Genomic DNA, 14,625 nt, shown 5'->3' on the forward strand with positions numbered 1-14,625 from the left:
GATTATAAGCTACTACCATAGATAAAGGATAGTATCTGATCTATTACAGAAGAAAATCTTTCAAAAACTTAATTTTAAACTTTCGCGTCGTTTACACATATTTTAAATCCACAATTGAGACTTAAATTACGCGGGTTGCTAAAAAAAGACACCGTCCACTTCAGTCCTACCGTGACTACGACGTAATGCAATCCATGTTGAAACATCCGCAATAAAAATCCGGTATGTAGACACTATTTACGTAACCACATCATGTTTAGTCCCGATTATAAATTTAAAAGATCCTTCATACCTTACCTACTCAGATTTATTCTTTTTTTTATATACATATATACCCGAAATCTATCTACCTCATTCCCCCTTTGACTACAAAAGAGTCGAAAACATTAAAAATTATTAATAATTTGTAACTTGACGTCATCTAACTATTGCTAAGTATTTTAATAGTAATACACTTATGCCCATCCTTACTTATAAACTTTTTAAATTTTATCAGTGAGTTTATTTATAATAAACAAACAAATAAAGAAAGACTGTATGTATTTATTAATTTGTAACCTCTCACCGATTGCTATGAACGTTAGTATGTCGTGCCAATCAGTAAACATATCCCGGTGTCTCGGTACAAACGATATCGAACCCTTAAATCTTAGCAGAGATTTTACCTCACTCTGCGTTTTCTACCGCCTATACAACGGGCTGTGCTCAGAGGAATATCAAAAAAGAATTCAATATGATATTCACGGCCAGTTTCTACCATCGAACAACTCGCCATCGACAGGGAGTTCACCCTCATACCTTTGAGTCTAGATGGTCGCGTATACTGCGATCTCGGAGATGTTTCCTCACACAAACGGTCAGATTGTGCAATAAGTCTCTGTCGAGGTCAAGAGACTACAGTATGGAGTTGTTAAAAAAAACGGTAAAGAGATTTCTTTAAGATCGGTAACGTGTACGTGATACCCCTGGTATTGCAGGCGTTCATAGGCTACGATAACTGGTTACCGTCGTCTGGGCCGTAAGCTTGTTTGCCACTTCAGTGATGTAAAAAAAACTCGGACAAAGTTATGGGTAAAAAATATTAATATTTCAATACAAAAATATATCTACCCAATTTATTGAGAACGTAAATGTGTTAAGTATAAAAAAATATTGCATGGATTTGGATATTTTAAATCCATGTGTCGGTTCTACGCCCAATAACACGGGCTTTATACAATATTAAAATATTAATTACACACATAAAGGATGTGTGACCCCTCAACTCATTCGAAAGACCTTAATGAGACCCAATAGGATTACCTCGAAAAATGAAAATTACACCCTCATTTCTGTGTTACAGAACTGAAATGTTTTTTTTTTTTTTGTCCACGACTGACCAAAAATGGAATGTAATATTATTTCGGGTTTAACTAAAGTTTTGTTCTTTAATTAATAGTCTAAAATTATTATTTTAAACATTTCAATAATAACTCTATGATTTCTATATCCTCATTAATACATTCTACAGTTTTCTTTCAGCTTCTCGAAGGTTGACTGTAAGAGATCCCTTTATGGGATAAGTCCGCCATTGTATATTAAATCATTTACCAGTGTTTAATCTGAGTTATGTACAAGAAAGGTTTTACAATACAATACAATAATATATGTTACTGCTGTGTGGTCCGAGCATAGAATGGGTCAACGCTTCCTTTTCCATAGGTGTCATACCAAGCGACTAAAGGAACTTGAAGGTCGAGAAATTGACAGCAACATCTCTCTTAAAACATCACCAAAAACTAACCGCAGCTGTTTATACCCCTGCCAATCGTGGCAACTACTGGCAAAATCTTCTTTATGGGGGCCTTTAGCAGTGTATACGATGCAGTTGATACCATAATATAATAAATAATCATCCGAGCGTATGTCCCGGTTGCATCCTAATTGGAGCTCAGGGTACGCTTGCAAGCGACACCATATGTGACTTGACAAGATCAGCTTTTTACAAGAGCGACTGCCGTCTGACCTCTTAACCTAAAGGAGAAAGCTTTCCCGTTATATGGGTGCTTGTAGGTACATACGCCTTTAAATTTCTTCTCTAGCGTATGCAGGTTTCCTCACGATGTTTTTCTTCACCGTTTAAAGCGAGTGATAATTTGGAAAAATTGCTAAATCCGTACATAAGTTAGAAAATAACTCATTAATACAGGCGCCAGCCGTGACTCGAACCAAGACCCTCATGCACGACAGTCCAGTACAAATACCACTGGGCTATCACCGCTTTTTGATACCATAATATAATAATAATACTAAATATAAATAAGTAATGATTTCGTCAAGCTTGTTCCTTTATTCATTCATTTAATGCAAATGATTGGATGAGGGGAAATTAATTTATTACCATTACTACTATCTTATACTTATACTTAAAGAGTATAATACTATATATACTTATATACTAGTACTTATAGAAATTCTTAGTTCTATTGACAGAGGTTAACCTCCATGCAGCTTCCCTTGGTCGAACTCCATCCATCGTTATTAAATCCTGGTGAATTTATCACGACAGACCAATTGACTTGACTTCATCCTCACCTATCATCCCCCACTGGTATCCCGCCAGCGTATACCAAAATCGTAAGAGACTTACTATTCCATTATTCTCTAAAAAAACTTACAGATCTTAGGAAATCGATAAATTAGCTGAAAACCATTGTTTATCGGAGAATAAGGGGAGACCCATATTCAGCAGTGACTAAAATAATGATGATAATCAAGAATCCACCGTTAAAACAACAATGCAACAAAATTCTTTCAATTCCTCCCATCTCAATGCCATAACCATTCGTTTTGTCTGTAAAGAAAGACCACTTTGAAAAGTTGAAAGTAAGTCTCGCATTTTTCACGTTTAAAATTAAGTCTTTTAACAACTGACAATAAATTCTTAAGATGTACAGCGTATCTTACACTATTCGAGAAATAAATGGGAAACGAAATTGGAAAGTATCTAAAGTACTTATTGGTCTGATACTGCCAAAGGGAGCTGCCGTTTCAGAAGTTGCTTTTAAATTTTCACATTTACACATGTATTTAAAAAAAAACATACAGAGTTAAATAATTTAAAAGAAATTCGCCAGCAAGGTAATTAAAATTGATTACAACAATTGCTATACAAACTAACGATTCAAAAAGTATGTATTGATTTAAATATAAAAAAAAAAATATTGCTAACGTCTGTCATTATAAATGTATACCCAATATAGTAAACTATGTTTGCGCCTAACTACTGTAGCAAATTGGATGCGGTTTTCATAATTATATTCTTGAAGGGTTAATTTAACATTTGGTATATATTTAATCTTGATACGCCTTCTAGAAGTGATATATTCAATTAGTTTTCTTATATCTAAAATCCACGCCTACAAAATAGCGGGTAAAAAACTAGTTCAAAAATGAAATAATATTTCTTTTCAACTATTGTTGATTTTTATTTTTTTAAAAACACTAAGGTAACACTTTATATTGTTTACTATTGAAAACGAATTCAATTGTGACAAAACCAGTTATTTTAAATTATTTATTTATTTATTTATAAAAGACACACCGCACCAACAATATGCTCACAACAACTAAGCAGACAATGTACAATGTTACAAGTAAGTAAAAAGTGAAAAATTACTGTTCAAAAATGCTTAAATCTAAGTTAACTTGAACAAAAACATCTCATTCCTCACTACCAAGCTTAAGGCCATATGAACACATCAATTAAAGGTGTATACAGCTCTCACAGATAAGCGTCAATGTATGCTAAGTAACAATTATACAATTAGAGAAGACCTAACTACCAATCCATATTATTACAAAGCCTAGTAAACTGCACTAAAAAATTACCAAAGATGTCGATATTATGGTTAACGTTTACGGCTTTATTATACGATGATAACAGTCTGTTGAGGGAAGAATTGGATCCTAAGTTAGTATCAGAGCGAGATTATGTACAAAAGTCAATTGCTTGGGTACCTCTGTCCCATTCGTGTTTCTACCGTGAAGCAGTTGTGTTTACATGGCTGTGTTTCGGTTTGAAGAGTGGGATATGGCGTGAATTTACAGGGTAGAGAGGAATAACACTTGAGTCCTCAGGAACAGCAACGCATGCGGGGTATCATGGGCGAAACAGTATACTCTGTTATGTCCATGGTATTACTCATGTCTATAGGCGACGGTTACCACTTTCCATCAGGTGGACCGTCAGCTTGTTTGCCATTCTAAGTTGTATAAAAAAAAAGACAAGTGTATGTTGAAAATGTGTTAACTATTTAAAAACTAAACTACTGAATCGATTGTAATAAAATTTCTATAGGATCATTCTATAAGTCAGTGATTCTCAACCACTGTGCCGCGGCACTTTTGTGTGCCGCCAAATTTTAAAAGTGTGCCGCCAAATTTTGCAAATATTTAAAATTTTTGTCATAAACTATTTATGCAGTGTGTTGTAGTGAGTAAATAATTTTTATCTTTTTCTTTGTGTGCCGCCAAATTTTGAAATCGTTAAATATGTGCCGCAACAAAAAAAAGGTTGAGAATCACTGCTATAAGTATTGGTATGTGTTCAAATAAAAAAATAATTTTCAACTGACGTAGTTATGATGTAACAAACTTAAAAAACACAAACACAAACGGCCGGCAGCACACCTGCAATGCCTCTGGTGTTGTGGGTGATCATGGGCGGCGGTAGTCACTTACCATCAGGTGAGCCGCATGCTCGTTTGCCCCGTGTGTTGTAAAAAAAAAAACTGAATTAAGAACCTCATTCTGTCTTCGGTTAAAAAGAGGGTGCAATCCTTATTCGTAACCAAATAGATTCAACGTCAATAAAATTTGTGGCGTCTGTAAATTAATATTGTAAATATTCATCTCATAGCCACTTGTCAACATCATTACTTTCTTCTCCATCAAGTAGGTTAATTTAATTGTACATAGATATTTCACCTCTTTCTATCTTTCGCACTGGACATACAGACATGACAGCGACGTTTACTTCTCACATTAATTTCTGCTGTCATTCTCTCATTATATGAAAATCAATAATATAATCGAGTTGGTTGTTACTTATTTCCTCCAAACAACTACAAATTGATGTAAAACATTTTTATACAACGTTATTTATATTTATATGACCTTATAAAAATTGTTTTTATATAGTTTATCTTTTCTAATTAATATCGTATTGATATCGCTTATTTATTATTCGATTATGGCTCATGAATTAAAGAAAGCTGTAGCTTTTAAAAAGCAATTGCCACAAGTAAGCATTATCCTTAATTATGAATATTTATACCATACGCACCGTAACAAATCTTAATTCGATTCAATTCAAATTCTTAATTTCGTGTGTAATATAGTATATATCATATATATGTAAGTGTATTTGTTATTCATATATATTTATTCGTTTATATATGTAATTTTAGTATGTATGTATATCAATAATTAGTAGTACCGCATTCGAGTATTCTGACACTTCCCTATGGTTGACTGGGAGAGAATGCTTTTAGCATTAAATCGGCCATGTACACATATTTGTACTAATGAATAAATAAATAAAACAAACCATTTATATTCCACTACTGTTTGTGTCTCTCTTATAAAACAAATGTTGAACTAGTAGTTTCCAAAAAAAAAACTTTTTATTGAACAACCGCTTCAATTTTGCCGCCTCTCATTTTAGAATTTATACAGCTGTCTAGAGGTTTTGATTCTAGAGGGCGCCACCTTACATACCACCATACAAACAACATGGTAATAAAAAAAATATATACCAATAATTATATCAGTTACTATTAACTTCCTTCTTTCGGATTCTCAAGGTTGACTGGAAGAAATCCCTTTAACCCTTAAATATCTGAAGTATCAAATTTGATACCGAGGTTTTAAATCACATTGGGCGCCTACAATCGATTTTATTTTAATATTTGGCTGTTTACATGTTACCAAATGTATTTTTCAAAATAAATATATAAAAATATCGTTTTGATTTCTATACTATTTTTCCCCATTAATAAACACAGTAAAGGGTACACTTATATATTTTTTAATTTGATTTAAAAAATCAGGCTTTTTAGGATTAAGGGATAAGTCCGCCTGTGTACACTTTTGTTACAACCTAATATCAAATACAAAAGCATATAACTAAATAAATTACATAATTATTATCGCATTTATTATTGGATCATGCTGTGTGCACATGTTGTGGCAAGTTTACCTGATCAATACATTAATGTACTTGCATGTTATAGTTTAAGTTTGTATTTGTAAACTTCTGTTATGTACGCCTAATAAATAAAATAAAAATAAATTAAATTAATAATTAATAAATTATGCATTAATTGTTATTTTACAGGACTTTGATAAGAAAACTATAAATACTATATCATGCTTAGAAGGCAACCATAATGTTGTTGGACTTATGTATTTTCGGAACAGTAAGTGGCATGATAACAAAGGTTAATCCTTAATCTTACTTCCTTACTCTATCCTCACTAACATTACAAATGTTAAAGTGTGTTTGTTTGTTTACGTTTAAACACCTTAACGGCTCAACTACTAGTCATTAAATTTAATATACATGTACATCCTACTATTTGAAATAGAGAAGTATATAGGTCATTATTTATCCCGGTTAATTAAATGGTTAAAATGTCGTTAACCATTGATTTGATTGATTAATTGATCATGCGGATGAAGTAGCGGATAAAAGCTATATACAGTGTAGTCGCCGTGTGGTCCCGGCATAGAATAGGCTGCCCCTTCCTTTCCCGTGAGTGTCGTAAACACCGACTAAGGGAGGGCGAGGAGGGAAAGGGATTGTTAGTAATGGGGTCAAATAGCCCTATTACTAGCAATATACCCTGTCAGGTCGACTTCCACGTGGTTCCCCCTGGAAACCATCGTGACTAATTCTAGTTTAATTTTTTTTTATACCACTGAGGTGGCAAACAAGCATACGGCCCACCTGATGGTAAGCGATTACCGTAGCCTATGAACGCCTGCAATACCAGAGGTATTACGTTCGTCAAGATGGGCTAACTGACCTACTTTCATCTTCATCTGTCATCCCTCACTGGTGCCCCGCCAGTGTATACCAATAGCGCAGACGGGGTTACCATACCATTATCACCCATTAAAAAAAAAAGGGAGGGCGAGGGTGGACAGCAGCGTCGCTCTTAAAACATCTCTAAAGCCTGACTATGGTCACCAACAAGTAGCAACTACTGGCAAAACCCCCCAAAGGGGAGGCTTATGTTCAGCAGTGGACAGTTAAAGGCTGATTGATGATGACGAAGACAGTGTAGAACGAAACTCTAATAAAACCTATTCTATTAATTTATGTCTGTATACTACAGAATGTTTTTTTTTATGGGTGAAAATGGTATGGTAACCTCGCCTGCGCTAACGGAATACGCTGGCGGAGCACCAGTGAAGGGTGATCGGTGAGAATGAAAACAGGCCAATTAGCCCATTATGATGAATTCATCAGGAAATAACCATGATAGTTTCCAGAGAGAATCGCGAGGAGGTTGACCTGGTTGGGTATATTGCTAGCAATAGGATTCTCAGTCTCCATTACTAACAATCCCTTTCCCCCCACTACAGAATGGGTTGAACTATCAACTCTACCGAGAACCATGGCGCTTGTTTTGTCGAAGAAGTTGCCTCATCTAAATACTGCTACAATGCAGGCTTTAAATGAAATTGTGAGTACCAAGTTCATTTTAAAGAAGATGCATTTTACATGTAATATACCTGTAGTAATTGACAATCTCGCTCGGCTGTGAACAGAAGGAGATGGAGACATATTGCGTGGACCTCAATCGCAAAGGAGGGCCTCATCGACGATCCACTATCATTGTAAAAACCACGACCACTCTGTCAAGAGTGTACGATTGAAGAGAGATATGGCAATACGCACACTATCTCTAGTGTATACATGAGGGTACATACGTAAAAAATGTCAGTGGCGGTCAGTATTGTAGGAGCATTGCGCGAGGACAGACGTTGTACCGTGAAGTGTGTGTACATAACAATCATTTCTTTGCTTTTATTATATACATGTTCCTAACATAGCGACAATGGGGGGAAAGGAATTGTTAGTAATGGAGACTGAGAATCCCATTGCTAACAATATACACAACCAGGTCCACCTCCTCGTGGTTCTCCCTAGAAACTATCATGGTTAATTCCTGATGAATTCATCATGATGGGCTAACTGGCCTGTTTTCATTCTCATCTATCTCCCTTCACTGGTGCTCCGCCAGCGTATCCCGTTACCGCAGGCGGGGTTACCATACCATTTTCACCCATAAAAAAAAACATAGCGACAATATACGAATAGGCATTTGGGTATATTGTGTATATTGCTAGCAATGGGATTCTCAGTCTCCATTACTAACAATCCCTTTCCCCCCTACAGCTACTATTAAACAAATCATTTTGACTATTAAAATTAAAAAAATAACGTCATGACCAACAGGATCTGTTGGATGAACTAATTGCATATAGAATTATGACAGCTTCGTTCGAAATCTCCGTAGCCGGGGATAAAGAGTTCGCTGCTTGCGTCGTACATAAAATTAAGAGAAAATCCAAATAATAAATACTCTCGCCGACAATTGTCCATTTATTTGATGATTACGGAACAGGCTGTGTATTGTAAGTACTGCTTTATGAATGTTTCATTTATTGAATACTTTCATCACCAGTAAATCATATCATCATCTTCTTATTAGTTTTTTTTTGATGAAAATGGAATAGTAACCCCGCCTGCGCTATCGGGATGCGCTGGCGGGGCACCAGTGTGGGATGATAGATGAAGATGAAGCAGGTCAGTTGGTTCACCGTGATGCATTCATTAAAAATTTACCACGATGGTTTCCAGGGGGACCCGCATTCGGAGATGTGGTGAGTGCGAATGCGAACCCATGTCTCCGTTATATGGCACCTCGAGGGTATATCGTCTGGTTTTTGGTGGGTACACCCCCGCCTTACGGGGGGACTCCCACAGTACCCATTCACCTCCCACAAGGTGTATGGGTCTGCATAAAGCATTTTCCAGGCGTTAAAAAAAAAGAGGGAACCGCATGGAGGCCGACCTGTTATATACCCTATATTGCTAGTAATAGATCTGTTAAATCTTATTAACAATTCCTATCCCCCCCCCCCGTTCATATCAATTGTTAACTATCTACTAAACATAGGTCTGCCTCTTGGGAGCTAAAGTTTTTACCAGTAGCTTTATCAGTAATAGCAACGCTTGGCAGAAGGCTCGGCAACCGCAGTTAGGCTTTAGTGATGTTTAAAGAGGGACGCTGCTGCCCATCGCTCGACTATTAAATTCCCTTAGTCCCCTTTTACGATCCCCATGAAAACTGAAGGAATGGCCCATTCTATGCCGGGATTACACGACAATCAAATCATATGACAGAGAAATATTAAAATCAACCAATAATAAATAAATGACTTTGTACAAAAGTCGTTTGCTTGGGTACCTCTGTCCCATTCGTGTTTCTACCGTGAAGCAGTTGTGTTTGCATGTCTGTGTTTCGGTTTGAAGGATGGGATATGGCGTGAATTAACAGGGTACAGAGGAATAACACCTGAGTCCTCAGGAATAGCAACGCATGGGGGGTATCATGGGCGAAACAGTATACTCTGTTATGTCCATGATACTGCTCACGTCTATAGGCGACGGTTACCACTTTCCATTTACTATTTTCATTCTCATCTATCATCTGTCACTAGTGCCACGCCAACGTACTGATAGCTCTATCGAGGTTACCATTTCACTTTTACCTATTTAAAAAAAATACTTTATATTTCAGACAAGCACAAGTAAAAAGAAACGGTAAAAAGGTCTATTTCAATAATGAAGATTATAAATAATTTACTAAAAGACCGTCAAGACGAGTGGCTGGTGGAAACTGTAAGTCGTATAACGTTTTTTTGTTTTTTATAATTTGCGGTACAGTATTTAAGGCATCCCGTCCTCGCTATTGGATACGGGTGACGGAATACCTATACAAGAGGGTACATGGTGGGCGCAGTTTAGACGCAATATTTGAGGGGCATTAGGAAAGTACTACGGCCGGATACTGCAACAAAAGAGTATGTGGTCGGCCTCGGAATCCCAATTTTTTATCATTTATTTTATTTTTCATCATTCTCATCATCTTTACATTGCAAACATCCTTTTTTTTATAATATAACTACAAATTTATTTCATATTTTTCCTTATACTTGAGCTGTACGATATTGCCTCTTAGTATAAGTTCATAGTCGTAGACGTCTTTCAGAGAGGGGGCCGGGTGGGCCATGCCTACCTTAGAATAGTCCAATGTTCACCTAAAATGTGAGAAAAAATTCGCAAAAATATGTCTAAAAGTGCATATGCTCCTTTTTTAAGGGGCCAGACCCTCTCTGGACAATAACCCTAAATACGCGAATGGCCATAACACAAGCCCTACTTACATATAATTTCTAGAGAGTTGTGAAGATTGTCTAATTCCATTTAATTTTCAGACTGCTAAAGTCAACACAGTGAATCCAATTGTGGATAGAATAATGGAGGACGAATCTGTTGAAGGCGTTATTATGACTAACAAAGACGGTGACTGTCCCTCTGGATAAGTAGCAATCGAATCTGTCGATAGAATCGTTATCGCTAGCGCAAATTATCATTATCATCATCATATCAGCCTTTATCTGTCCAATGCTGAACATAAGCCTCCCCTTGAGGGATTTGCCAGTAATTATCACGGTTGGCAGGCGCATTGGCAACCGCAATTAGGCTTTGAAAATGGTTTAAAAGGGATACTGCTGCCAATCCCTCGCCCTCCTTTAATCGCCTCTTACGACATCCACGGAAAAGGAAGGAGTAGCCGGAACCGCACGGAGACGGAAAAGCTAGCAAATGCATGTGACAAAATGAGACAGCGATATGCGCTGTCTAGTTCTTTCTCATACAAGCGCTGACCGAAACTATTCTCTAGATACATTAGAAGGGCCTTGTATTTTTTTTAATGTGTGATAATGAAATGGTAACCCCGCTTGCGCTATCAATATACGCTAGTGGGACACCAGTAAGGAATGATTGGTGAGGATGAAAACAGGTCAGTAGATCCAGCGTGACGAATTCCACTAGAATTATCCACGATAGTTTCCAGAGGAAACCGCGTGGTGGTCGACCTGATAGGATGTATTACTAGTAATGGGAAAAGTAAACCCCATTACTAACAATCCCTTCCCCGTTAGTATTTTTATTTGTCGATAACTATTTCTACGATTATGTGCCCATAATCAGGATGGATCGATAGAACAAGATAAATATATAGCCTACCATTCCATCCTCGTCCATCCCATCATAATTCTATGTTCAGTTTAATAAAAGTTAATGAATATATCAAAATGTGTCGGACACAGCGTTGTCGTTGCCTTTGGGGACTCTTTCAGGCAGCAACAGAAATTAGTGGTTCTCTTATTAAGCAAACAACTCGCTGAGAAATCGCCTTTTTGCATCCTTATGACACACACTACATTTTCACATAATTATTAGATGTATGTATACAATTTTGTCTATGTCGCCGTATTGTTAATTTTTTTTAAGTTTTTTTTTTGTCGCCATTTTCACAGTCTATGTATTTCTCTAAATGCAAGTAAAGAGTTTTTTTTAATGGGTGATAATGGTATGGTAACCCCGCCTGCGCTATCGGTATTCACTGGCGGGGCACCAGTAATAGATGACTGATGAGGATGAAAGCAGGTCAGTTAGCCCATCCTAACGAATTCAACTAGAATTAGCCACGATGGTTTCCAAGGGGAACCACGTGGAGGTCGACCTGACAGGGTATATTGGGGTCAAATAGCCCCATTACTAGCAATCCCTTTCCCCCGCAAGTAAAGAGTTTATCTATCTATCCCATATCTGTGTACGAAAATTCATAACAATTATGTAAATCGTTAAAGCACCAAGAACAGTGTTAATTTCTTGGTTTGTTAATTAATTCTATATCAAGAAGCTACGAACTCATAATTTTTTTTTTATACCGCAAGGTTAAGTAGCAAACAAGCATACAGCCCACCTAACTGTAAAATGGTAATATTATAATAATTTATAGAATAGAATAGAATAGAAACATTTATTGCCATACAATTACAATATAAAATACAAATAACATATACAAAAAGTGTCCCACACTAGGCAAAAGGAACCGGCTCAGCTGATACTGTGCACAGCGCTGGTTTTAAGCCAGTCCCTCTCTTAACAAAACATAACCAAAGTGCAGGGTGCCACTGTAAATTATTCGTTAATAAATTCGATAATAAAATTTATCGTTGTGTTCCACAAAAAAAAAACTATATCAATTATAGCAAAACTAGTTATTTTTATTTACAAACTAAATTGCTAAACCGCATTTCATTAAATTTCTACGAGACCAATCTGTAAGTGTATCCTTTTAGATAAAAAAAAAACATAATTCCAAATCGGTTTAAATCTGCCAGAGTTATGAAGTAACAAACATAAAATAATACAATCGAATTAGAGAACCATATTCTTTTTTAATTCGGTTGAAAATATAAGGAAAATACAGCAGTATGATTTTTTTTATTTTTGATTTCAGGTGCACCAGTGTTGACCAATATTAGTTTGAGACGAGCCACGAACTTCGGATTAGCGTTAAAACGATTTGGAACTCTGACACAAAACTATATTAAGGAATTGGTAATTCATTATTATTATTTTTTTATACAACAGAATGGCAAACAAGCTGACGGCCCACCTGATGGAAAGTGGTAACCGTCACCTATAGACATGAGTAGTACCATAGACATAACAGAGTTAACTATTGCGCCCGTGATACCCCCCCATGCGTTGCTACTCCTGAGGACCCAGGTGTTATTCCTCTGTACCCAGTAAATTCACGCCATATCCCACCCTTCAAACCGAAACACAGCCATGCAAACACAATTGCTTCACGGTTGAAACACGAATGGGACAGAGGTACCCAAGCAATCGACTTTTGTACAAAGTCTCCCTCTGGTAAATGGTATTATGATTATTAAGAAAAAAAAAACAATAAATATTGTACACCGCTCTACCCATTGACATTGATGCTTCTTTCCATTTTGGGTTTGCTAAAAAAAACTCTATTAGAGTTAAGCTCGCCTTTGTACATCTGATTACCTATGTCATACTCTTATAACTGGTGTGTACAATAAAGAATTAAATAAATAAATAAATAAAAATAATTTTGTCAAAGTTTGCAACCCATAGTAATTCATCAGAGCTTGGCATCATTCTAGAAGCATTTTTAAAATATTTTTTATTTACTAACGAGATTGTTTGTTTGAACGCGTTAATTTCTAAACTACCTGGATTTGAAGAAATCTTTTTGGATTAATTTTAACAGTTTACGTCTTGACCAAAGTTACAGAGTAATCAACATATGATAGTGCTACGGGCAAAACCGCGGGATACTGCTAGTCTTATATCAGGTGTATACAACTTAACATAGACAGAATTTAGGTATTGTATGCATAAAAATAAATTAAATTTATTATAAATTGTGTATGTAAATAAAACACATGCCTTCAATTTTTTACTTCAGTATGTGTGATATACAGATATACAGACATTGGTGCTCTGTTTGTGTTCGTGAAGAAATCTCTTCAGTAGCGCCCCGGCCAGAGGAGTATTATATACTCGTATTTCATGGTCAAAAGCTCGTAATATTTATTTATTTACACTTTATTACACCATTTATAAAATAGTAAATACATTTAACTGTAATAAGAAATGATACAAAAGGCGGCCTTATCGCTAAGCAATCTCTTCCAAACAACCTTCGGGTAGAGGACATTGAGAAAAGAAAGAAAAACAAAGGGTAGGTGGCGCACTATTATATATAAACAAATATATACAAAAATTCTTTGGATTTGGAGGGGCATGCCATTTTGTCATAGATAAACTATACCGATTTAAAAAGCCGGAAACGCCGCTTTTCATCAGGTGGATCGTCTGCTCGTTTGACTCTCTAACAATAAAAAAAAAACTAATTTATATTTTTCCAAATGCAGGATCCATTTGACGAAGTACTAGTGATACGAATAAATACGAAAAAGATAGAAATGCTAGTGGCACCACATACAGAATTCAATATTACAATTGTCCAACACGCCAGACACAAAATAAAACGCATAAAAGATAGCAAGTAATTGTGTGACTTATTGTAAATTTAATTATTATAGAATTATATATTAATTACAAATTAAAAGTATTCATTTTATAATCCCAAATTATAATCGCACCTAATCGCACATGCCTCCGATTTTTTGATAATATAAAAACTTTAAAGTGAAACGGTAAATGTTCGTTCATAAGAACCGACTCGGAAAAGAGAGAGGATTTTAAAAGTGTTTAAAATACAATTTTATTAATTTAATACAAATTTAATTGTCCTTTAAACATTCTCATGTAATAAAAGAAATATGACGTAAAAATAAACCTAAAGTACTGCAATAAAAACTCTATTTTAAATACGATTAAATTTTTTTTTCTGCTAGTCTGTGTGAAAACGTAAATGCGTTGTACTA

At 35.7% G+C, this 14,625-nt stretch overlaps 1 protein-coding gene across 1 annotated transcript; it reads left to right on the plus strand.

The window, feature by feature from the left end:
• Positions 1–5,104: 5,104 nt before the first annotated feature.
• On the plus strand, positions 5,105–14,247 carry LOC116413373 (uncharacterized). Its single transcript, XM_052900343.1, has 6 exons — positions 5,105–5,284; positions 6,380–6,461; positions 7,633–7,733; positions 10,555–10,642; positions 12,654–12,754; positions 14,110–14,247. The coding sequence occupies exons 1-6, from the start codon at positions 5,234–5,236 to the stop codon at positions 14,245–14,247; spliced, it is 561 nt and encodes a 186-aa protein (XP_052756303.1). The 5' UTR covers positions 5,105–5,233.
• The last annotated feature ends 378 nt before the right edge of the window (positions 14,248–14,625 follow it).

Source organism: Galleria mellonella, unplaced genomic scaffold (assembly GCF_026898425.1).
Source record: "Galleria mellonella isolate WM207_F2 unplaced genomic scaffold, CSIRO_AGI_GalMel_v1 utg643, whole genome shotgun sequence".
In the NCBI taxonomy this organism is placed as follows: domain Eukaryota; kingdom Metazoa; phylum Arthropoda; class Insecta; order Lepidoptera; family Pyralidae; genus Galleria; species Galleria mellonella.